Source organism: Penicillium samsonianum (assembly GCF_028829775.1).
Source record: "Penicillium samsonianum strain IBT 33392 chromosome Unknown utg000003l_segment0_segment0, whole genome shotgun sequence".
NCBI classification, from domain to species: Eukaryota; Fungi; Ascomycota; class Eurotiomycetes; order Eurotiales; family Aspergillaceae; genus Penicillium; species Penicillium samsonianum.
In genome coordinates, this window is record NW_026643261.1 from 4450471 (window position 1) to 4472803 (window position 22333).

At 49.0% G+C, this 22333-nt stretch overlaps 10 protein-coding genes across 10 annotated transcripts; 3 read left to right on the forward strand and 7 right to left on the reverse strand.

Moving 5' to 3' along the window:
- Nucleotides 1-269: 269 nt before the first annotated feature.
- On the forward strand, nt 270-2023 carry isn1 (IMP 5'-nucleotidase ISN1; the record flags this gene model as incomplete). The annotated part of the gene is made up of 8 exons (XM_057278020.1): nt 270-344; nt 398-470; nt 529-539; nt 593-613; nt 667-681; nt 728-875; nt 933-1867; nt 1934-2023. 8 exons carry the CDS (start codon nt 270-272, stop codon nt 2021-2023), a joined length of 1368 nt encoding a protein of 455 aa, XP_057137630.1.
- Nucleotides 2024-2536: 513 nt separating this feature from the next.
- Nucleotides 2537-5219, reverse strand: N7471_005302 (ATP-dependent 6-phosphofructokinase; the record flags this gene model as incomplete). The annotated part of the gene is made up of 4 exons (XM_057278021.1): nt 2537-2586; nt 2757-3900; nt 3957-4418; nt 4479-5219. 4 exons carry the CDS (start codon nt 5217-5219, stop codon nt 2537-2539), a joined length of 2397 nt encoding a protein of 798 aa, XP_057137631.1.
- A 1456-nt stretch (nt 5220-6675) lies between these two features.
- On the reverse strand, nt 6676-7069 carry N7471_005303 (uncharacterized protein; the record flags this gene model as incomplete). The annotated part of the gene is made up of 3 exons (XM_057278022.1): nt 6676-6679; nt 6732-6900; nt 6955-7069. The coding sequence occupies 3 exons, from the start codon at nt 7067-7069 to the stop codon at nt 6676-6678; spliced, it is 288 nt and encodes a 95-aa protein (XP_057137632.1).
- A 586-nt stretch (nt 7070-7655) lies between these two features.
- Nucleotides 7656-9382, reverse strand: N7471_005304 (ankyrin repeat domain-containing protein; the record flags this gene model as incomplete). Its single annotated transcript, XM_057278023.1, has 2 exons — nt 7656-7678; nt 7702-9382. 2 exons carry the CDS (start codon nt 9380-9382, stop codon nt 7656-7658), a joined length of 1704 nt encoding a protein of 567 aa, XP_057137633.1.
- A 332-nt stretch (nt 9383-9714) lies between these two features.
- On the forward strand, nt 9715-11315 carry N7471_005305 (NAD(P)/FAD-dependent oxidoreductase; the record flags this gene model as incomplete). The annotated part of the gene is made up of 3 exons (XM_057278024.1): nt 9715-9733; nt 9826-10370; nt 10425-11315. 3 exons carry the CDS (start codon nt 9715-9717, stop codon nt 11313-11315), a joined length of 1455 nt encoding a protein of 484 aa, XP_057137634.1.
- Nucleotides 11316-11690: 375 nt separating this feature from the next.
- Nucleotides 11691-13880, reverse strand: N7471_005306 (mediator of RNA polymerase II transcription subunit 17; the record flags this gene model as incomplete). Its single annotated transcript, XM_057278025.1, has 3 exons — nt 11691-12967; nt 13030-13415; nt 13474-13880. Coding segments are annotated over 3 exons (2070 nt in total), but the record flags the coding sequence as incomplete, so codon positions are not given.
- A 645-nt stretch (nt 13881-14525) lies between these two features.
- Nucleotides 14526-15466, forward strand: N7471_005307 (SDR family oxidoreductase; the record flags this gene model as incomplete). The annotated part of the gene is made up of 4 exons (XM_057278026.1): nt 14526-14836; nt 14886-14993; nt 15060-15216; nt 15281-15466. The coding sequence occupies 4 exons, from the start codon at nt 14526-14528 to the stop codon at nt 15464-15466; spliced, it is 762 nt and encodes a 253-aa protein (XP_057137636.1).
- Nucleotides 15467-15729: 263 nt separating this feature from the next.
- N7471_005308 (glycoside hydrolase family 1 protein) lies at nt 15730-17831 on the reverse strand (the record flags this gene model as incomplete). Its single annotated transcript, XM_057278027.1, has 5 exons — nt 15730-16650; nt 16713-16853; nt 16918-17340; nt 17401-17611; nt 17665-17831. 5 exons carry the CDS (start codon nt 17829-17831, stop codon nt 15730-15732), a joined length of 1863 nt encoding a protein of 620 aa, XP_057137637.1.
- A 995-nt stretch (nt 17832-18826) lies between these two features.
- N7471_005309 (zinc-dependent alcohol dehydrogenase) lies at nt 18827-20060 on the reverse strand (the record flags this gene model as incomplete). The annotated part of the gene is made up of 3 exons (XM_057278028.1): nt 18827-19518; nt 19573-19863; nt 19940-20060. 3 exons carry the CDS (start codon nt 20058-20060, stop codon nt 18827-18829), a joined length of 1104 nt encoding a protein of 367 aa, XP_057137638.1.
- Nucleotides 20061-20549: 489 nt separating this feature from the next.
- Nucleotides 20550-22047, reverse strand: N7471_005310 (glycoside hydrolase family 76 protein; the record flags this gene model as incomplete). The annotated part of the gene is made up of 3 exons (XM_057278029.1): nt 20550-21110; nt 21180-21883; nt 21939-22047. 3 exons carry the CDS (start codon nt 22045-22047, stop codon nt 20550-20552), a joined length of 1374 nt encoding a protein of 457 aa, XP_057137639.1.
- Nucleotides 22048-22333: the final 286 nt, after the last annotated feature.

Sequence of the window (22333 nt, forward strand, 5' to 3'; positions counted from 1 at the left end):
TATTTCCAATCAAGCATCTGCTAGTCAGGAATGACTTGGTCAGACATCGTGGCAGTGTTGAGGGGTTTCTTTCGACACTCGGAGTCATCTCAAAGGGCTTACAAATTAATGATGCCTTGTATAGGCCACTGTGTTCAAGGGACTTTGGGGAGACCAATAGTGATTGCAGCTGGTACGAGCAGGGGTCCAGATCCAGTCATTTAGTACGAGGATAAGGCTAAACTAAATTTTCCGCAATGATGAATCAGGCCCATTTGACCAATAGAATAATGGTGAACTCCGAGATTGCTTATTCCCGAGGTCCTTCGTATTCGTACGTTGTGTATACCTACTCCGAGCTCCGCGTGAGTCACTGAAGGGACGTGCACCAGCTAAGCTAACACCCCCGGTCATCCAGGCACCATCTTTCTCTCCTGCCTACCTAGGTAAGTGGTACCATTCAATCATGACAACGCGATATAGAGTAGAATGTACGTCACACCTATTGATTTCGTGATTTATCCAGATGTCTTCGCTGACAAATCTTAGATGCCCTCAAGGTACGGCCATCTCCCACAATGTTGTGCCCCTCATTGACTCCGCAGCCATATAGACCCATCGCCGGGATCAACTAGTAAGTGATTACGTATCTAAAATATCCAAAAGAACCTGCCTAACAACCTGTAGATCGAATGGATCAAAGTATGTCGCTCAGTCGTGTCATATTGGCCGATTCTAATCCCTCTAGGGTCTACTGGCCGTCCCCTTTGTCCTGCATTCCCAGCCCACCGCCATCTACAAGGAAAACGGTGAGGTGCTGAAGACAGTCGCGGCCGACACCCACCATCGCTATGCAGAGATTATGCGTGATGTAGAGAGATTGATGCTTGATCACAGTAAGTGGATTAATAGAAATCAAGCAATAGGGGAAGATACCTAATCGCTCTGTGAAGTCCAACACCACGAACGCAATGCCCCCGGCAAATCGAAATTGAACCTCCTCGTGCCATCCGTCGGCCTTTTTTTCACCAAACTATATCTGGAAGATGCATTCAAGTATCAAGACCAGCAGCGATTCATCAGCCGTCGACGCTTCGTCGCCCCTTCATTCAACGATATCAGACTTATCCTAAACTCCGCCCAGGTGATAGGTCTTGTTCGCTCCAGCGGTGTGGAACTAGTCACATTCGATGGAGATGTAACACTCTACGACGACGGCGCCTGTCTCACACCCGACAACCCAGTCATCCCGCGGATTCTGCGACTCCTTGAACAGGACCGCAAGGTCGGCATTGTGACAGCGGCCGGGTACACCGATGCGCCAAAGTACTACGAGCGCCTTCAGGGTCTGCTCGATGCGATGCACGATTCAACTACTCTCACTCCCGATCAGAAACAAGGACTGATTGTTATGGGCGGCGAGAGCAATTTCTTGTTCCGTTTCGACCCGACATCAGACGCCCGACTGACCTACGTGCCGCGGAACGAATGGTTGCTGGATGAGATGCAGTCCTGGAGTGATGATGATATTACCCAGCTTCTTGATATTGCCGAGTCGGCTCTGCGAGCCTGTGCCGAAAATCTCAATCTGCCTGCTGCTATTCTGCGCAAGGATCGTGCCGTTGGTGTCTACCCGGTAAACGGTGTTCGAATCAGTCGTGAGCAATTGGAAGAGACTGTTTTGGTGGTGCAGAACACGGTCCAGCGTTCCGCTGTTGGGGCACGATTGCCGTTTTGTGCTTTCAACGGTGGAAATGATGTCTTTGTGGATATTGGCGACAAATCATGGGGTGTGCGCGCCTGTCAGCGCTACTTTGGTGGCATCGATCCAGCCAAAACACTGCATGTTGGCGATCAGTTCTTATCGGCTGGGGCTAATGACTTTAAGGTGGGAAAATTATTAAACCCTCCTTGGTTACTAGTCGGACTAACATCTTTTTTTTTTTCTAATTAGGCCCGCCTTGCATCCACAACTGCCTGGATTGCAAGCCCCGCTGAGACAGTGGAGCTACTCGATGAACTGGAGAACACGGTAAACCCGTAGTCATTGAACTCCACATTGAACCCTGGAATAATGCATCTGTCCGGGGTTCATTCTGTGTGATTTCGGGATCAGTGCTACGACTGATACAGCCTCAGCAATTCTATAGTACTGTTTTTGGAGTACCTCTTTTATCTTCACGATAGCAGTCGCCCGTGGCGTTTTAGCTTCATTTGAAATAATTCGAGGGCTGAAATTGATGGTTCTATCTGCAACGCACTTTGTGTCGTAGACCAAGTGTCTTCAAGAGGGATAGAAAAGCATCAAACGAAATCCACAATCCCAAACTCCCAGGCATAAATGTCACGTAAACCATCCTTGGGTCGGGAGGACTTATTGCATAGCATCGTACAAAGCGTAACGGACGTTCAGTACGATCGCCCTCAACATCACAAGTTAGCGGATGGCTCGCCGGCCAGTATTTGGAAGAAACATTCAAGCATATCCCGGGTGCGTTATTGGCATGGATTCCATGGTTGGTGGGAAAGAAGTTGAAGTCCTTGGGTGGAAATCCTTTCAAGGGGAGCCGGGAATCGAGGGGACGGATCGGACTGTCGAAGGATGACCTGGAAAGTAGGAAACGGGATAATTGTTAACATTCGCATTGGAGGGGCGCCAGATATGATCACTGTACGGGGGAGCCGATCCTTAAAAGGCCAAAGGAGCAAAACGAGCAGCGACGAAACGGATTGAACAGGGGTGAGCAAATAAGAAGGGTCGCAGTCGGTTTACGTACTCTCATAGCAAGACCAGCTTTCCTTGTTGCCAGCGTGGGTGCGTCCGGAAAGAACATTGACGACATCCTGCAGTTCAAGCCAGAACTCGGACTTGGGGCGACGGCGCACCCAATCAGTCTCGGTAGCTTCCAGTCCAGATTCGCCACCCATGGGGGAGAATAGCACACGTGAGCCCTTGACGCCAATCACAGCAGTAGAGAGAGGGTCCTCGGCGATTTCATCACCGCTCTTGCCGGCATACCCTTCGATGTGCTGCATGCACCTGATGGCCATACGCATAGCACGAACACGATCCATGGGCGAGGGCTTTCCACCTTGTTGGAAGTGACCAGGAACAGCGGCACGAGACTCAAATCGGCCCTTGGCCTCTTCCTTGATCATGTCGGCGATGAACTGGGTAGTGTACGTGCCGGACGCACATTCGTTACGCAGAATGATCTTGCCTGCACGGTTAGCTCCTTTGTCGCGGATGAAGTTGTCACGCAGGAAGTCAATGTCGCGCGAGAGCATCTTGATATCAACACCCTCTTCGGGAATGTACACTGCCACAGCACCCACAGCAAGGCCAGCTGTGGTCGCAATATATCCAGATTTGCCACCTTGGGTCTCAATCACGAACACTCGGCGGCGAGAAGAGGAGGCGGACTGACGAATGGCATCACAGAAGTCGATCAGAGTATTCAGGCAGGTGTCACTGCCCAAGGAGTATTCAGTGCCCGGGACGTTGTTAGAAATGGTAGCTGGGAGCACGATGAGCGGAATCTTGAACGCATCATACTTCGCACGAGCCTTGCGCAGTTCGCTGACGGCTGTGAAAGCCTCGAAACCACCAACAACAAACAAGGCGTCAAATTTGTACAGCTCAAAGCACTTGGCAGTGTTCTCCATATCAACAGATGGCAGGCTACGGTTAGTTCCAATGTCTGAACCACCCTCGTTGACCCAGCTATCAGCTTCCAGCCAAGAGACCTCGCGGACTGAGCTGACTGGCTTATCGTCGTGGTGACGGCACAACCCGGGGAAACCGTTATGAATGGCCAGTGGGGTGTGTCCACGGGTCAGGCAGTATGCAACGGCGGCACGGGTCGCTTGGTTCATACCACCAGCCGGGGCACCGACGTGAATAATGGCGATTCGCATTCTCTGTAAAAGAGTAAGTATCTGAGTAGCCCGGATGGGCTGAGGAATTCAGTGCATACCTTGCCCTCTGGAAGAATCATCTTCGGGTCGTCCAGGGTCGCGGTAGTCAAATATGCGTTGTAGTACTCCTTGAATTCAGGATCACGGAGCATCATGGCCTCATCGAACTCCTTTTTGTCGATCTTCGCTGACACATCTTTCGTTGCTTGAACTGCTTCCATCAGAGGGGTGCGCATGATCTTGTTCTCGCGGATGGTGATAACTGGTGAAGGGGACTGGGGCGACATTTCTAGCACGGCACGAACGGCCTCCACGCCCTGCAGAGTTGACAGCCAGCGGTCATAAGCGCACGCCGCGCCACCTCGCTGGGTGTGGCCTAGAATGGTGACTCGAGTGTCCAATCCCAACCGATCTGTGAGAATATCCTTGATTTTCGTGCTCGACACTCTGTTTAATTGGCGATCCTGGGCTCCCTCGGCGACAATAACGATCGTACGGCGCTTGCCGCGTTCGGTTCGGTTCTATCAAACCCCATCAGTTAGCAAAAAGAGGACATTAAATAACGCTGGAGTAATTCCCACCTTGGTAATTACGGAGCACATGTCATCCTCCCAACCCTCCTGCGGGGGCATCTCAGGGAGGAACATCCAGTCTGCACCAGTACTGATGGCCGACATTAAGGCAAGCCATCCACAGTGTCGGCCCATCACCTCAATGACGAAACCACGCTGGTGGGAGAATGCAGTATCGAAGACAGCGTCGACGGCATCACAGATACGGGTCAAGGACGAATAGCAACCAATGGTGGCATCTGTCCCAGACATGTCATTGTCAATCGAACCTACCAGGCCCACAATGTTCAACACCTTGTAGGGTTCCACCTGCTCAGGGGACAACTCCCCAGCGGCAATGAGGTCTGACAACAAGCCGGGCCACTCGGCACGGAAGACATCGGCACCAGTCAAACTGCCGTCACCACCACAGACGACCAGTGCATCGATACCTTTCAGGACCATGTTTTTGGCTGCTTTCATACGGCCAACACGCTCACGGAATGCCAAGCTGCGGGCAGAGCCGATCAGGGTACCACCGCGGGACAACCAGCCACGGACATCCTCCCAGTGCAGCTGGCGGATCATGTTTCCACCATTGACAAGTCCTTCGTATCCTTCGAAAACGGCGTAGGCTTCGCAGTCGCAGTGAATTGCCATACGGACGACAGCTCGCACGGCACCGTTCATACCGGGAGCATCTCCACCAGAGGTGAGAACACCAATGCGGCGTCTCTTAGCCGGCTGAGTTGCAATCTTTATGGGCTCCATGTCGAATTGAAGGCTTCGACCTGAAATACAGGTCGATAATCAAGAGAATGAAACGAGAGGTGATTGAGAAGAAAACAAGTCAAAAAAAAAAAGGAAGCCGATAAGCGTTGTAAAGCTCCAGTTATGAATGGGTGGGTTGTGGAGGGGTCAAACCCAATCCGGTGAGAGAAATTGGGCAGAAGTGGGTGCTTTGCGTCACAGACGAAATAACTTGAAGCTAAAGTAATATGTTGGATTTAAAGAAGCATAAGGAATTGTTGAGGAAAATTATGAACTGGACAGGACTCTTCTAAACTACCTGTATATAATCCCCCCAAAATTAAAGTGGTCTGACCTTTTCAATACCTTCATGGTACCTGCGTTCCCTTCCAATTTGCCTGCAAGACGCATGTCACCGCTTGGTCTATTTGGGTTTAGTGCAGGCGGTGAGAGGTCTTGACTGACGTCATAAATACTAATCGGTTTGTTCGCTTTGTTTGGTCTGGCGATGACATCTTTCCTCGAGGGCTGATTCATATTATTCTCCATTATAGTCATCAACATCATCATATTCATTATTATTCTGCTTCACTATGGGCTTAACCCTGCAGCCGATTATTATTGGTGTACAACTAGCCACCCGTGGACCCTTGGCAAACATGGTCTGACCGGTTCATTCACACAACCTCGGTGCATAAGAATCGCACCAAAGGAGCGATGCCTCTGGCCGGTAGTGTCGCACCAGTTCTAGGACTTTTGCAGTGCCACTTACATGTGTCCATACAACATAGGGCCTAGGGCCACGTTTTTGATGCTGACACGTTTTGCCTGCAGCTCCTTGATTAGTTCTTGTATGATGTGCTACGCAGACCCCTTCGATCCCGCGTGGGAGTTACAACCTTCAGTGACAGCTCTAAGCGCCATAGTCACAGTACAAATGATGTTACTATCGTCGGAGACAGGCGCAACAGCAAAGCTGAGGGTGGAAAAACGCATGCTTGGAATTGATCTGGCATGGTAAAAAAAATTAGTGTCATTCGGTCCTGACGGGATGGGCTGACGCCTGTACGAATATCGTGTCTCATTTATTGCTCCTCCGAGATCTCGGCAATGGGCTTCTTCGGCGCCTTGTGTGCGGTACTTACCGCTTGCCCACGATATCGGTATATTTCCGATCTAGTTGACGGCCAAATGCGATGAATGTTGCCTACTCACTAACAGGCATTCAAAATCACTTTGGCAACTCAACAATATGACTTGTTTCACTGTCAGCCCGCAGTCTGGGGCACCTCTCCATTTTTGTTGACCCCTCCTGAGAACTGTCATTACGCTGTGGCGGCTGCTATGAGCGAATACGTATAGTCTTCTAAATTGAATCATTGTGTGGATTGTGGATGCCCTCAGGTCCATTTATACTGAAACTTTACTACCAAAGGTATAGATTGCTCAACTAGTCTCCTCTCGCAACCAGCATGGTTTAGCTGCTGCGTTGTCAGTTGCGAAATGAATGTTGACATCAGGACTATGACTTACCCTGAGCACGAGTGGCTACCCTCTGTAGCTGGGTCTTTGCATCCGCTCGAGCAGAGCTTGGGGTGCCCAACTTCTCCGGGGTTTGTGCAATGGAATAGAACATTCTTAACATCCTCATTCTCTAGATCTGACCCCTTCAAAACATCCTTCAAATCGGCCTCGGTAAACCCTATTATTTCTTCAATTAGCCTGGCGCATTGATGCTTGATGGGAAACAAGTTACCTTTGTCTTTGATCAGGACGTCAGAGCAATAATCAAAGCTAGGGGTGCACGTCTTCGCTGCGAGACCAGTTGTGGCCAGTGCAAAAATACTAAGGATAATGGAAGAGAGCTTCATTGTGAGGTAAATGAATTATTCAAGATATAACGAAAGTATGAAAGTGCAAGGTAAAGTGGAAATGATTGAACTATTATAGCGAGCCCATCCCTCGAAATTGGAGATTTATAAAACAAGCCTTTTGCATTTTTAGTTCCAAGTTCCTACGTAGTTGGTATGGAATGCTATCTGGAATGCAGTTACGCCATTTACATGCCTCAAACGTATATCCGGGTCCGCCAAGATTCTTGGATTTATCCCATGGAATTACCCCGGCCTTTCTACCTATGTATACCCAGGGTTCAAAACCCCCTTCAGGGGGGATCTTGATGCCTAAATTCCTGGATTAGCACCGCTTTCTAGACTCCGGGGCCGCTCTATACAGTGTAACGTAAATTAGTCATACATCAAAATAAAGCTTTTTACACTATACAAATCCATGCATCTATCTCCATTTCAAGGTGGGTTAACACCCATAAATATGGACATGCATGGATTTTTATGGGATAAAAAGCTTCATTTTCTTACATGGCGAGAGAGTCATCTTCTTCCTCGTCCCCGACGTCGCCCGAAATTCTGCAGTCTTCGCGTTTCCATTTCTGTTAGCTCATTGAGAAGCTGTGGCGGTGTCTGTCCCGATGTATTTGAATGACCCATTGAGGCTCCAGCATCCACTAAGACTTGGATCATCTCCGCCCGCATTCCTTTCAACTGATCACGGTCAATGGGCTCGACGGTTCCGTTCTCAAACACCCTCTGGGCCAGTCTACCATGCATTGCCTCATGGAGAGGAGAGTTTCCTTTTTTATCAACCACATTGACATTCGCCCCCCGACTGATTAGATGTCGAACGGCGTTGATCCGATTTAGACGCCGAACCATAAGATGAAGCGGCGTATGGCCGTCAGCATCGACATGGTTAACATTGACAAACTCCACTAATTTGTCTATGATAGCAGCATCCGCGCAATCGGTGTCCGGGAACATCGCCACTGTATGTAACAAATTCTGTGATTTGTCGTTGCATGTGCGGCCATCAGCTCCATTCTCGAGGAGGAGGACAAGTAACTCCAAGAGTTGGTCACTCGGACTACCGCGTCGTCTTGCATAGTGGTCGATTGCAGCCCCTAGGAGCGTCCAGCCTTTGTGATTGCGGGAACTCGATACAGAGGAAGGAAGCGGGTTGAAACGCAGAAGCAACTTAACCACGGGTAGAATACTCGGCAGGCCAGCTTCGGAGGTCACCGCATAATGAAACGCCGTTACACCCTCCTGGTCCCGCAAGGCGAGTGCGTCTGGATTGGCCTCGAGGAGCACTTCCACAGTGCGCATAATGTGAGCTGTAATCTCTTCTTGATCGTCCCTGCCAAACATATCCGATCGGCCATCCTTATCCCCAGCCAAGGCGCAGTGGAGGGGAAGCCGCCCAGAATCATCAGCAATCGAAGCCATCTCTGTGATGCCCACCTCGCCCAAGTGATCAGCCAGCGCTTGAATTCCCTCTAGGTTCCAGTGATGAGCTGCAATATGTAAGGCGGTCACTTGTTTGCCCCAACCAATGCTCCCAGGGCCAGTGGACCACATTTGACGGGCGTGGACGTCAGCTCCCTCAGCGATAAGACGAGATACCATCTGATAGCTGGCGTGAGGGATAGCGGCACCGAGCACTGTATTCACCACCTTCGCGCGTGGTTGATCCAAGTGGGATGGGGCTGTTACCCCGTACGGGTGTGCATAGACATTGGAGTTCGGAACCGAACAGCCCAGGTCCAGAAGAAAGTAAATAAAGTCTTCTATGCGTGTAATTTGGTCCCGCTTTCTATGTCTTGCGGCGATCGTACCGGGGAAATTATATTGATCTCCCAATGCTTGAGCCGCGCTGAACAGGGGCGTGTCACCCTCCACCCCTCGATCATGCAAGTTTCCCAACGGTGGATCATGGTTAAGTAACCAGAACATTAGGTCCCGGTTGGCAGCCGCGCATGCATCATTTATTGGGGAGCAGTGAATGCGCCCGAGATACGTGACAAGGGGTTCTGTGAGTGCGGAATCTGCCAGATATATCTCTAGTAGTGCCTTGAGCACCTCCACGCTACGGCATTCTGACGATGCAAGAATGAATGGATGGTTGTAGGGCGGTTCGTATCCTTCCCAAAAGACCTTCGTGTTGGGGCTCTCACTATACAGGTAGAGAGATGCGACGTCGTTATTGCGCACAATATGAGACAAGAGGGCCTGGTAGGGATCCTCGTAAAGTGGTACTCCATCTTCGTCGTAGAAGGCGGGCCGGGGGTTACCGTCAGGGCGCACTTCCCGAAAGAGGTTGTACGGCATTATTCAAGAGACCCTAGTATATTCGTGTATTTTGGTAATTGAAGTAACCAGTTAGACCAAGCGATGTATATAGTATAACAATCTCGCCTTTGCAGAAACTATTGCGATATCGGGATACCAGAGAGAATTCACTCTATTCCCACTTGGGCAGTTCGATCCTTTTGAGATAAGACCCCGCACGGTGCCTACATCCATATATCTACTCCATACCAGCTCCTATTATCTTAAACCCAAATTAAACTTAGTTATTCCTAATTAAAAGATCAATTACAGATTCTGGCTTCGTTATTAGCTCAAACTATTGAATTCTGGGCCTTTTTACATCCTTTGCCATGGCGCCAAATGATTCAGGTAACCCCAATCAACCCCCATTCCTGAAGTTGACTGATGTGCTATCACGCTTAACTCTGCCGCAGTATAAATGGAAGATTAACACAGTCTAGTCTTCAGCCTCGTTACGGCTGACCCAGGCCTGCCACGACCCAATCCCACTGAGTCCTACTGGCAGCACATTCCACATGCTCTCGCCGACGTCCAATCGTCAAAATTGCCACCTGACCGAGATTTTGTGATCATTGGGTCCGGGATCACGGGTCTATCGGTAGCTAGAACTCTCTTGGAATGCCACCCTACTGCCACAGTAACCGTTTTGGAAGCCCGCACGCTCTGTTCGGGTGCGACTGGGCGCAATGGTGGGCAGATGGCGGCGAATGCCGGAGAGCAGTATATGCATCTTGCAGAGACTCATGGGATCGAAACGGCAGGCAAGGTTGTGGATTTCACATTCCGCAATTTGGAGAAGATGCAGGAATTGATTGAAGAATATGATGCTGTGGAGTTGAGCGAGATGCAACGTCTGCGGAAGCTGCGAGTCTTTTTGACCCAGGGGAAGTTTGACGACTTCAAGAAAAGCATAGCGCGCTTAGAGGTGGATCATCCTTCTAAGAAGGGGCTGTATACAATTTTGGATGCGGATGCTGTGCTCAAGGTGAGTCTTGTCGCCCATGTGGTAATAGGTGTCATTCTGATCTTTCCTTTTTAGGAATATGGAATTCATGGAGCATTTGGTGGAGCACTGCTTCCTGCTGGAACAGTCTGGCCATATCGTCTTGTCACCAAAGTATTCGCTGCACTCTTGGAAAAATACCCAGGTCGCCTGACAATTGAGACACATACACCGGTTGAGTCCGTTGAGCACAGCTCGATACTTGCCTCGCCCATCACGAGTATTTACCCATATACGCTGCGCACTTCTCGCGGTCCACTACGAGCACGGACTGTAGTTCATTGCACTAATGGGTACAGCGGACATCTCCTTCCTCACCTACGAGGGCTTGTCCATCCTTTCAAAGGAACGATGACAGTTCAAGACTCTCAGAATGCTGTGTCAAATCAAGGCGCGGCCGTGTCATGGGGCTTCCACTACCCTCCATCCTATGATCCTGAAACCCAACATCTTGGATATGGACTGTACTACCTAGGACAGAGTGCAAAGACCGGTTATTTCTACTTCGGCGGCGAGCATGCGCGTTTTGATGAGTCAATATCTGCAGATGACAGCTTTGTGGCCGACCACTCCGTTAAACACTTGGAGGTCGTCCTCCCGCGATTCTTTGGCAAAAACGATACATCCGATTGGCGACTGGTCAGTTCATGGAGTGGGATTATGGGTTATTCCTCTGATGGTCTGCCAATAGTCGGACGATTGTCACCGACGCTGACAGGTCGGGAAGGTGACGGCGAATGGATTGCTGCTGCATTCAATGGATATGGTATGGCGAACAGCCTGATGAGTGGCGAGGCGTTGGCTTTGATGATTCTGGGCGAGGATGTCAGTGATTGGCTCCCAGTTGCATATGGACTGGGCGAAAAGAGACTCCGAGAGACCCTCACAGTCCCAGGGGCCGTCAATGCACTAGGCTCGAAGCTATGAATTGAGCACGCTGGTGCACGGTATGTTCGTTATTCAAACAGAAGTATTTCAATTCAACCTTTTCCATTTTGTACAGGGTATTCAACCCATTTCTTATTTATTTTTGCGAAAATAGAAGGGGAAGAAAAAATTTTCCATAGACCCACTACTTCACCTCGCGAGCGAGCCATCACGACTTTTTGCTTCAAGAAAAAAATATCAGAAACAAAAAGACATGGACTCGCGGGGAATCGAACCCCGGACCACTCCCATGCTAAGGGAGTATTATACCACTAAACCACAAGCCCTGTGATTGAAAATCGGGGAGCGGATATCGGCTCAAGGCGGCCTGGAGTGGAGTGGTTCGGCCCGATACCAATCTGCGCTCTCTGTGGGTCACGAAAGTGACACCTCGGTGGACACAACATCCATCAAAGAGGGCTGGTTGGGTGATCCAGCAATAGGAGATGGTTTCCAAGTATGCGGCCTTGAATGGTAAGAGGGCTTTTCCCAATTCCCGCGCCCGGTTCCGTCAATACAGCGCACGGTGTAGATCTCGAGAGACAGTTCATGACGGGACAGAGCAATCTTCATCTTTTTTCGTTTTTCTGATTTGGAAAAAGGCATCAGAAGTTCACCATGTTGAGGGTAAATCGCTTCCCAGGTGCGTTTCGCTTGGTCCTTGTCACCCTCGGATTTTGGTGAACTGTTGTTGGATGAGATAGTGAAAACGACATCAAGCAACAAGAGATGGGTGATGGCGGCTTCCACTTCTTCCCTGTGAGAAAGTTTACCAGGAGACTCAAGGTCCGGGGACTTGGGCATATTGAATGAAACATCAAAGGTGGTGCCGAAGGGTGGTGAGGAAAGGTTGGTGTGAATCGCGATTGAGAAAGAACCCCGAGGGGTCAAAATTTTCCCATTGAATGTAGACAGCAAGGGGGTAAGGAACTGTCCGACGAGAGCCTCCACTGGTGGAGCAGGAGAGTCTTGTCTCTCTCTCCCTGTCGAAAAGACTCTTGCAGTGTACGCTGGAGGTTTCAAATTTGCCGATTGCAAAACACCGAAAAGGTCCTTCAGTAATGACTGAAGCCAGCGCACATGGGATATGTGCTTGATGTAAGCTAGAGCTGGCCGAATCAGTTGGTGCTCAGGAACAGATCGCGTTTTCGGGGTCAGGGGCAGTGGAAGTAGAGTCCGACGACGCAAGTTTTGACGGTGGGCATATGCCAACAATATCCGGATCGTATGTGACAAGCCCTCTGCAAGAGAAGTTCCATGCTGTGAGATATTATGTTCGGGTTGCAAGGTATCTTCATCAGTATCAACCAAGTCCAGTAAAATTTCGAGGTCATCGGAAGCAGGAATTTGAATGAGATTCTGGCGTGTCGTCACGCCAAAGCTCGCAATCGCTCGGGCTTCTCGGACTAGCTCGTGGAATAGCTCTTCTTCATAAACAGTATCACGCGCTTGCAGAATGCGGTCCTCAATCGTTCCGTCACCGTTGAAGGTGGAACGCGTCGGTTTAGAGCTTCCCGAAAGGCGACCATCCTGTATCACCCGTACCCGGACAAAACGGGCTTTGGAGGGGATCAACCCTTCATCTAATAACAAAGCCCCATCCTCAGCTCGGCGTAAGGAAGCAAGGCCGCGATCGCGGAAAACAGGCGTCGCTGTATTTGGTTGTGGTCAGCAGATGCTTCCTGCAGTATCAGTCAGGTCGGTATGCGCTCACCTTCAAGGAACCCATATTGCACGCCCAGAGATTGCCTTTCGCGCGGGAGACGGGAAACTTTCCATCCTTTATCCTTAACAGCCAGCACCTCATTCCAATATCGAGTCTCCGACGCGACTTCGGTTTCAAGTCTGGAGGCGGCCTGCAGAAGCTTGTTTGCCGCCGCGTTGAAATTTTGGATCCGCCATCCTCTCGATACTGCTGCTATGTCTTTGGTTGTAGATTCCGGCTTCGGGGGAGGGTTCACGACCTCGGCATTGAGCGAACCAAGCGGTGCGACTTGCTTGAGGAAGGCCGACATGGAGGTTTCGGCCTGACGCGGGGCCTGCTTGGAGAGCAAAAGGGAGACGAAGTCAAGGGCAAACATGGTCTCCATGTGAGCTTGCCTGGGAAATTGTCAGTTCTCGCGCGCTGAAGACATAACTTCAAGACCATTAGACTCACATGGCGAACTGAGTGATCTCGGCACGCCGCTTGTACAGTTGCTCCAAGCGCTCCGTTGAGTCAGGATCGCTCGCATCCTGGTCACTCTCGTCTACCTCATCTAGGCCATCTTTTTCTGCCTCCTCTGCAATCTTGTTTCGAAGAACATCTTCGTTCACCTCGCGAAATGAGCCCCACTGATTGTTGATTTGCGCAATCTCCACAGGCAAAGTATCTGGACGATCACGCTTCTCAGGGATGGGGCGCAAAGGCAGGGTGAAGGAGTCAGCCATGGCGTCAATGCACCTAAAGATCCACCCCTCTGCGAAACTTAGCAAACCAATGGCTTTGAGAGGGAAAATAATGAAGAACAAGTGGACGATCTTGTCGGGACCCCAACTCGGTGACGTAAGTCGCACGTGATCGTCCCTGACATTGAGATAGCATGCCACTTACAGTTGGCTTTTTCCCCCGTTATTAACGTTATAATTTCTTTTTCTATCCTGTAAATACCAGTGATACCAGCGAATTGCAGTGTGTTGATGTTCACGGGACTGTAAAGTAGTTAGTGTGGAAAACCTCGATGTCACAAAGCATGATATATAATGTATCTATAGCCTTGCATGACACTGGTCCTTTTTGCAGTTAGCAAACAATGTTAATCCAAATAAAATATTGTCGGAACCCCACTAAAAGATGTTGTTCTTGGTATATAAAGCGCAGACACTAACAATTATCCTCATAGGTTTCCAGATGTTCTTGGATAAAAGTATAGCAATCTAAGTCCAAATAGATACCTTGGTAGGTTCCTACTAACCTATGTACGTATAAAAGTCCGACCGGAGATTAATGGAGATGACAGATATATGTTTATTCAGGTACATTAAGCATGTAGTAGACTTGGAGGCAACCACAATGTTTTGTTCATCTGCGAGTCATGACTCTTCCCGGGAGTTTCCCCATCATATTTTCTGCGCAATCATTACACTTCAAACCTCCTTCGAACCTCCCATCCTATTTTACCAATTAGAATACTGCTAGTCAAATTTATCTGAACACTACTTCCGCAAACCATGGCGTCCTATCTAGTGACTGGCTCTTCTCGGGGGCTAGGATTGGCGCTGATTACCCGTCTAGCCACATTGCCGAAAACCGAGGTGGGGCCAATCATCGCCACCGCGCGCCAGGACAATTCTGCTCGATTGAAGGAAATTGAAAGTGCCTCACCAGGGCGAGTGCATATGGTTAATCTAGATGTCACCAATGAATCAAGTGTGAAAGAAGCTGTGGCGGCAGTAGAACGCCAGCTGCAAGGGAAAGGGCTTGACTATTTGATCAACAACGCGGGAGTGAGTGACTGGTCACCAACAGGACTGGAAGGAATGTACGTTGGATATCCTGTCAGAAGTCTTGCTACGATACTGATTTCATAGGGACAATCTAAACGAGACATTCAATGTCAATGTTACTGCTCCACATATTGTATCGCGCGCTTTCCTGCCACTTCTGCGCAAAGGCGAGAAGAAAACAGTAATCAACATGTGAGAACATTGGAACGAAACTACATGAGCCATTTATACACTCTAAAAAGCTGACCCAAATACAAGATCGACCACTATAGGCTCCATAGCTATGGCTGATGCTTTTCGACCCATATTGTCACCGGCATATAAGATCTCAAAGGCCGCATTAAACATGCTCACTGTGCAATATGCCCGGCAATATGCGGATGATGGCTTCACCTTTCTTACGATCAGCCCTGGTGTAAGTCAAGCCCTTTCCGTTATTTGTTGATCGCAAATTTCGCGAATTTTACTAACATCAAAAGTGGCTTCGCACCGATCTTGGTAGCCAGCGAGCAGATCTTCCGGTTGAGGTTGGTGCCGAGAAGATTCTGGATATCATACAAAAGGCAACGCCGGAGCAGAACGGAAGATTTGTGAACATACATGTCCCTGGATGGGAGACGCGAGAGGGTCCAAATCAATATGATGGCAAAGACATTCCTTGGTGATCAGGCAGGGCATTTTTCGCCAGCTTACTTGGAATATCATACCAGAAAAGAGGGTCACACCAAAGAATTGGAGGAAAAGAACGGATTACTTTATACATCACGGACCTCGGGAGGAGATCTTATGTGCCAATTTCCTTTCGTATTACTACATACCTTTCGTATACTACATACGGTTATTGTAGGAAATGTGATTCAATGTCCTCGTTCATCAAGTCTATCCTAGGTTTGTCACTCTAGCTACCTGAAATTCGCTGTGGGCCACCTCAGTCTTTGTTCGGCTGTCGAGTTTTCACAAAATCAACCAGGTCAAAGAAGCTCTTCTTGTAGTGTCGCTGCTGGGTCGTGCGATTGACGCTTTGTATTCCAAATTGCTGCGTGTAGTCTCCGAACTCCCAATTGTCGACGAAGCTCCAAGCAAGTGCTCCCATAACATGCACACCGTCTTCATATATCGACTTGAGAATTTCAGACATGAAGGAAAGATAATAGACGCTACGTGGAGAGTCAAAAAGCTGATCAGAGAGCTCTTCCAGTTCCGCTTCTGCGTGTACCGGAAACCCGAACTCCGACACCAGAATTGGGCTTCGGAAAGTGTTCCACAGGTAGAAGAGATACTCTCGGAAATGCGTCGGTGTGATATACACGTAGGAATCGGAGCGATATCCAATGTTCCATCCGTAAACATTTTTTGTTTCTTGCTTGACGCAATATGGGAAAAGCTCATTCGAGCTTGATTTGTTGGCAGCGCAAGCCTTGATGCCTTCATCGGCTGGAGATACTACCGTAGCAGTGTACGGATCAATCCCAAAAAAGTCGGATGTGTTGTGGATGTGTTTCAGTTCGGATTTGCTCAAGGGCTTGGCTCCGGGGAGCGTGTCTAACACGGACTTTGGGTACTGCTTACCCAAGAAGATTGGATTTGCGAAGATACCCAGTTGCATTTCTTGGAAGCGATCGGCTGCCAGAACATGGCTAGAATTCTTCGGATCTTTAGGCACTCCAAAGTTATCGTTGAACTTGATCCCAATTTTCCCTGTAGCCTTTAAAGTATCATGATAGAAGTGATAGACCTGCGCATGTGCCTTGACAACGTGGTCTGCTCCTTTGAAATTGAATGCGTAGAGGAGGGGCTCATTGAAGGTCACCCAGATTGGGACTCGGTCTGCATAATGAGAAAGTAGAACCTGGGGAAAAAGCCGCGTCAGACTTGCGTGAGGATTGATGACTTGTGGAATAGAAATCATACCTTTCCATAGTTGACAAATGCGTCGACAAAAGTTTCATTTTGATAGCCCGCATTGTTGTAGCCAATATCTGGGTGTTTCGTGATATTGTCGCTGGCGACAAACAATAATGGGCTGTCGAAATGAAGCATTGTAACCACTGGCTGCAATGACGTTAGAATATTAGAACTTAACGGGCATATACAGAGATATCTGGGATTTTCTTACCGTCATTCCTGCATCGAGGACTGTGTCAATCAAGTCATTATAATGATCAATGGCTTGTTGATTGACAGGTGTTCCTGGCAGAGCAAAAGGCAAAATCCGCGTCCAGGGAATTGTAAAGCTGTAATACTCCACGCCCATCGCAGCTAGTCGCTGTATATCTTGCTTATACAAGAAATAGTTTTCGTTGGTGACATAGTCCTTCGGCTTACTGTCGGGTACCAATTTCTCCAACAACGAAGGTCCTCGACCATCCAACCCAACTGCACCTTCGATCTGGGCTGCACTCCCTGCAACACCAAACACAAAATCTTTGGGGAAATTATAGCAGTCTGTGGCACCAAAATAGTCGCGGGGTGGCAAGACCAGCTCACTGCTGGGCACAGGTGTGGGGCTGACAGTTGTCGAGAATAAACCAGTGGTGGTCTAACGGGGTGAGCATCAACTCCATTTTGAAAAGAAGAAATCGCAGAGCACAGGACATACATAGTTGTGAAGATCCGCCTGTAGCCACATCGAGGACCACGCAGCTTGTCCATATGGGTCCTTCGTGTCAGTGGCACTGATAATTGTTTTCCCTGGAACCCAACTGCCCCACGTTGAGGTCGGCCAGCTGGTGGTCAAATGCTTGACTACGTCTGTATAAGGCGCGGCATATTTCCGTGTTGTCGTCGGGGAAGGAACCGAGGTTGCATATCTCATACTTTAATTAGCAAGCGATGGTGTAAACTAGATCTATGTATTTCTTACCGAACTGTCTCATTCAAAGTATACGAGAAGGGCTGGAAGTGGTACTTCGGGGCCACATTCGATTGTGTACATTGTGGTCGAGCCGAGTAACCGGTTGTTGTCAAGTATACTTCCTGTGCCTGTATAGCCACAGCCAAAGCTGCAAGGGAAATGAACAGTGTTCGCATTTCTGAGGAGACTATGAGACAGTTTTGCCGTCGTACGCGTAGGAGGAGGTCCCTTCTAATAAGGATTTCCCCTCAGAGCTCAGTGGGTGTGCCGGCTAATTGTCGGGCCCATGAAAACAGTACTAGATGTATTCAAACTTAAATTAAGGCTTTAATTGCAACACTAAGTGCCACCGCGTCACGTAACTAGCTTTTAATGGTGCTGATCGGCAGCCCGGCAGATGTAGCTGGCGAGGAGGAGTTGCAACGTCGGATTGCATCTACTTAGGGCAGTCCCCGGCTTCCCCGCATTGTGCGCCCTTGCAGATCCCCATTTGGTAAATTTGGGGAAAGGAGGTCGAGCCGGACATTTATCCCGGTCAATGGAAACTTCCTGAAGAGATTTGAAAGCATTTTCGCTACATTGGCTGTCACGTCATATCAACGCGTCTATATTGTAGTACTCTAGGCTTGCCCCCTCTTAGGATAATCGGAGCTTCATTCAATTCACCATATTAACTACACCGATAAAGGTGTATACTACCTTGGCTTCGATCTGGACTGCTCTATACACATCTTACGCTTCGACTCACCATTATTCAGTCAAAAGTTAAATTTACCCATCTTCAGAGAGGATGGATGTACATGAAGCAAAAACGAAAAAAAAATGGACTCGCGGGGAATCGAACCCCGGACCACTCCCATGCTAAGGGAGTATTATACCACTAAACCACAAGCCCAGTTTGATGGAGGAAGCAGCAGATTAATGTCTCATAAGCCTAAAGCAAATACTATATGGTAACCTCCGGTGCTCTTTACCGGCATATCCGAGGTCGATATTCCAGTAACCTTTCAAAGGACTATCTCATACATAGTACAGTACATAGCGTCAAATTGTGAAAATTGTGACTGTGCCTAAGCGATCTAGATGAGCATGATCGCGACCCTGCATATTTGTAGAGTTAGTTCAAATTGGAGCCAGGTTCATCTGTCACGGGATATATATTTTCACCCGTCTACTCCTCCCAGTTGAAATTGATCACAATCCGTCCGGCCACCTCCCCCTTCCGTAGTTTCTCCACAGCCTCGGGCATGCGATTCAATGGATATATCTCACTAATTTGCCGCAGGGCCCCTCGCCGCGCAAAATCCAACGCCATGGCAGTATCGCTCCGGCTACCAACAAGAGTGCCCTTGATGGTAAGATTCTTGAAGATATACTGACAGGGATCGGCTCCTATCGTCATCGACCCTGCAACAGGAAGTCCAATGCACATCACAATGCCTCCGATCCGGTCTCCGATAAACGAAACTGCTGTTTTATAAGCAGCAGGGGCTGTCACAAACACCCCATGAGCCCCGACCCCATCGGCAATTTCAACTACAGCTTTGGTGGGATCGGCAACTTCTTTGAAATCCACAAAGGCCTCTGCACCCATCTCGAGCGCCAATTTCTGCTTGAGTTCTCCCGTGTCCACCACGATCGGACGCATTCCCATTGCTTTGGCCAGCTGTACACCTTGAATCCCCACGCCACCACCGCCGCCAGGGAAAACAACCCAAGCCCCCGATCGAAGGTTAGACTCAATCAGAGATCGGTATATAGTGCTAGCACTGCACATAATTGGACCTGCAATTTCGTCGGGGACCCCATCTGGAATTGGCGATGCATATCGTGCCGGTGACACCAAGTATTGCTGGTAAGTACCTGGTATAATGAGCGGCAATTCAGACCATTAGAAATGATTCAAGTCGGCCTTACCTGCCGTCATCAGACCAGTGAGGATTGCGCCCTTGCAGTATGTTTCCTTGTCATCCCAGCAAAGCGCACAGGACCCGCATGTATCCATCATCGGTTTGATTCCGGCTCTATCGCCTAACTTGAAAGTCTTCACGTTGGCTCCGACCTTGACCACTACACCCGCACCTTCATGCCCCGGAGATCGCACACCGAACTCTGACATGAACGGGAGACCCAGGTCTCCTTGCATCATATGGATGTCGGACGAGCAAAGTCCAGTGTAGTTCAGCTTGATCAAAACATCGTCGGGGCCTACACAAGAGCATCAGTGGCCGTGACCTTGTGTATAGTAGAATATTTGACACTCGAACAAAGATCGGGGTCCTACCTGGCTGTGGCACAGGCACCATCTGTACCTCGACATGGAAACCGGGGCCTTCGTTGATCACCACCCCCGCTTTACAGAACAAGGGAATCTCGACTTGAGAATAATCCGTGACTGAACCCATGTTTTGACGAGCTGAATTGGGAAACTTTAATATTGCAATGTTAATGGCTAGATAGCTATTCGATGGACAATATATAAGAGAATTCAGAGGAGAAAGCCGAAATCACACCTAGGCAACAAGCTGGGGAAATACAAAATACACCGTGATTGCAACGTATGCAACCCCTCTTTTTGCTGGTCTCATTGTAAATAGCTTGGCTTGACCGAGGAGTAGGTACATGTGTATGCGGGGATGCAGATGCATCTTGACCGGTATGTCCGCTTTGCATCGTATGAGCGGGATTGACGGAATTATGGGAATCCGGGGGAATGGAACAGGGCAATTCAGAGCGAGAATGATATGTTGGATTAAATTATTCACAAAACGCCACTAACCACGTCCGGAAATCAATAAGAGAATCAGAAAGTCACAAAAAATATGTCGACACTGAAATAAGCTACAGAGGACCAAAAAAAGCAAAAGAAATATATTAAAAGAAATAGATCAAGTTCAATCCCAAATCAGCCATCCAGTGGAACCGCCAATGCCAATCATAAACAGCACGGTCAAAATACCTGCACCAGCCTTGTCGCCTGCAGTTATGTCGTAGTCGAGAGCGGGCGGAATTGTTTTGGGGGGCTTAGTACCTGCATTTGGGTTCCCTTTACTCGTCCCACCGTCATCGTTGGTGACCGGGGCTGCCACACGCGTGATCAGATTCGCTTGAATGACTTCAAGGGCAGCCATCTGCTGGCCAAAGTCTTTCGTCTTATCCCACTTTTGATCTGTCCACTTGAGACCACACACATTCTTGTTGATACCACCGGTACAAGTATTGGCAGCAGCCTTAGCAGAGGCCTTTAGCCGTTTCATGACTGTGTCGTATACGAAAGGGGCCATCTGAGCAGTTTGAGCCATCCAGCGGGAAAAATAGCCCTTGAAAGACCGCTGGTCGACCATGCAAGTGTTGACGGTCTCACAGGCTCGCTCGTACATCACGTCCTGAGAGAAGAAAACACTGGAAGCATCAATGATTTTTTCAGTGCGCTCCTTCCATTTGGGTTCTTCGGTCTGTTCAAAGTGTTAGATAAGATAATGTTTCAAAGCATCGGAAGGAATCAAAAGGTAGAGTTCACTCACCAAATTATACATATTAGCTGCACCGAGCAAGTATACTCCAGCGTTATAAGTCCATTCAATCTGGTTGATTGGCTTGCACTCAGTGAGGTCACTAGCTCCATCATAGAAGCGATACTCGGGGGTCATGAATCCAACTTCGGCAGTCCAGTCCCAGGCCTTTTCAGCCCAATCGTGGTACGTTTGATTTTTGGTGTATTTTGCCAGACGAGAAGCAAGATTGAAGAACCCGCCAGACGAGATGGTGTTCTTATAATTGTAGCCATTGTTCCACGTAAAGATCTGCCAGCGCAAGCCACCACCACATGTAGAATTGTCCCACCGGGGAGCTTGAGTGTTGAAGACAGCCTGGGCCATTTCAAGCCATTGGGGTTGGCCTTCTGGTGGGTTTGGGAAGTTTCGCTCCGCTGCGGTCATAGCAGCGAAGGCCCAAAAGACTTGGTCGTCATTTCCTTCGGTTTTGCTCTGGTTGGCCGGCATGAATGCTTTGTTCTCTCCAGCCTGCCAGAGCATAGCTTGTGTCGTGATGTTGTTCCAAGTATCATCGCCCGTGTAGAACCAGTAATCGATAAGGGAGTTGAACATTGCACCAGCCTCCCACCAGTAGTAAGGATCCGGCAAATTACCTGGGTTGTCACCAGGATTCATACCGGTGTAGTAACTCATCATGTTGGTGGCGACCTCTTTGGCTGCCTTTTTGATAGAATCTTTGATATTGAATTAGTCGTTGCGCATAGCCAGGCGCCAGAGTGGAACACTTACCTCCATCATCAAGATCCAGCTCTATCGCTTGCACAGTTGAAGTGCCCAGTAGAGCTGCAGCCAGCAGACCCATCCAGGAAGGTTGTGATGCGTAATTTAACACGCGCATGGCGGCTGATATACCGATTTGTCTAATAGAAAAGTGGAACAGCTATGCTTGAATATGTCGAGGACGCTATCGAAGGTCGATAGCGACACGTCCCCGAAAACCAGTGCAGTTGTTAAAAAAGAGGAGTCAATTGCTTTTTGACACAATCATAAGGCTCAAAGTGTCGTAATTATGGCCAGTATAGCTTGTCCCCAATCGTTGGCGAGATGAGGATACAGAGAGATGAAGAAAAGCCGCCCAACCAACTTCAAGACTCCCCAACATGAAAGTGAGAGGGGGATGTATA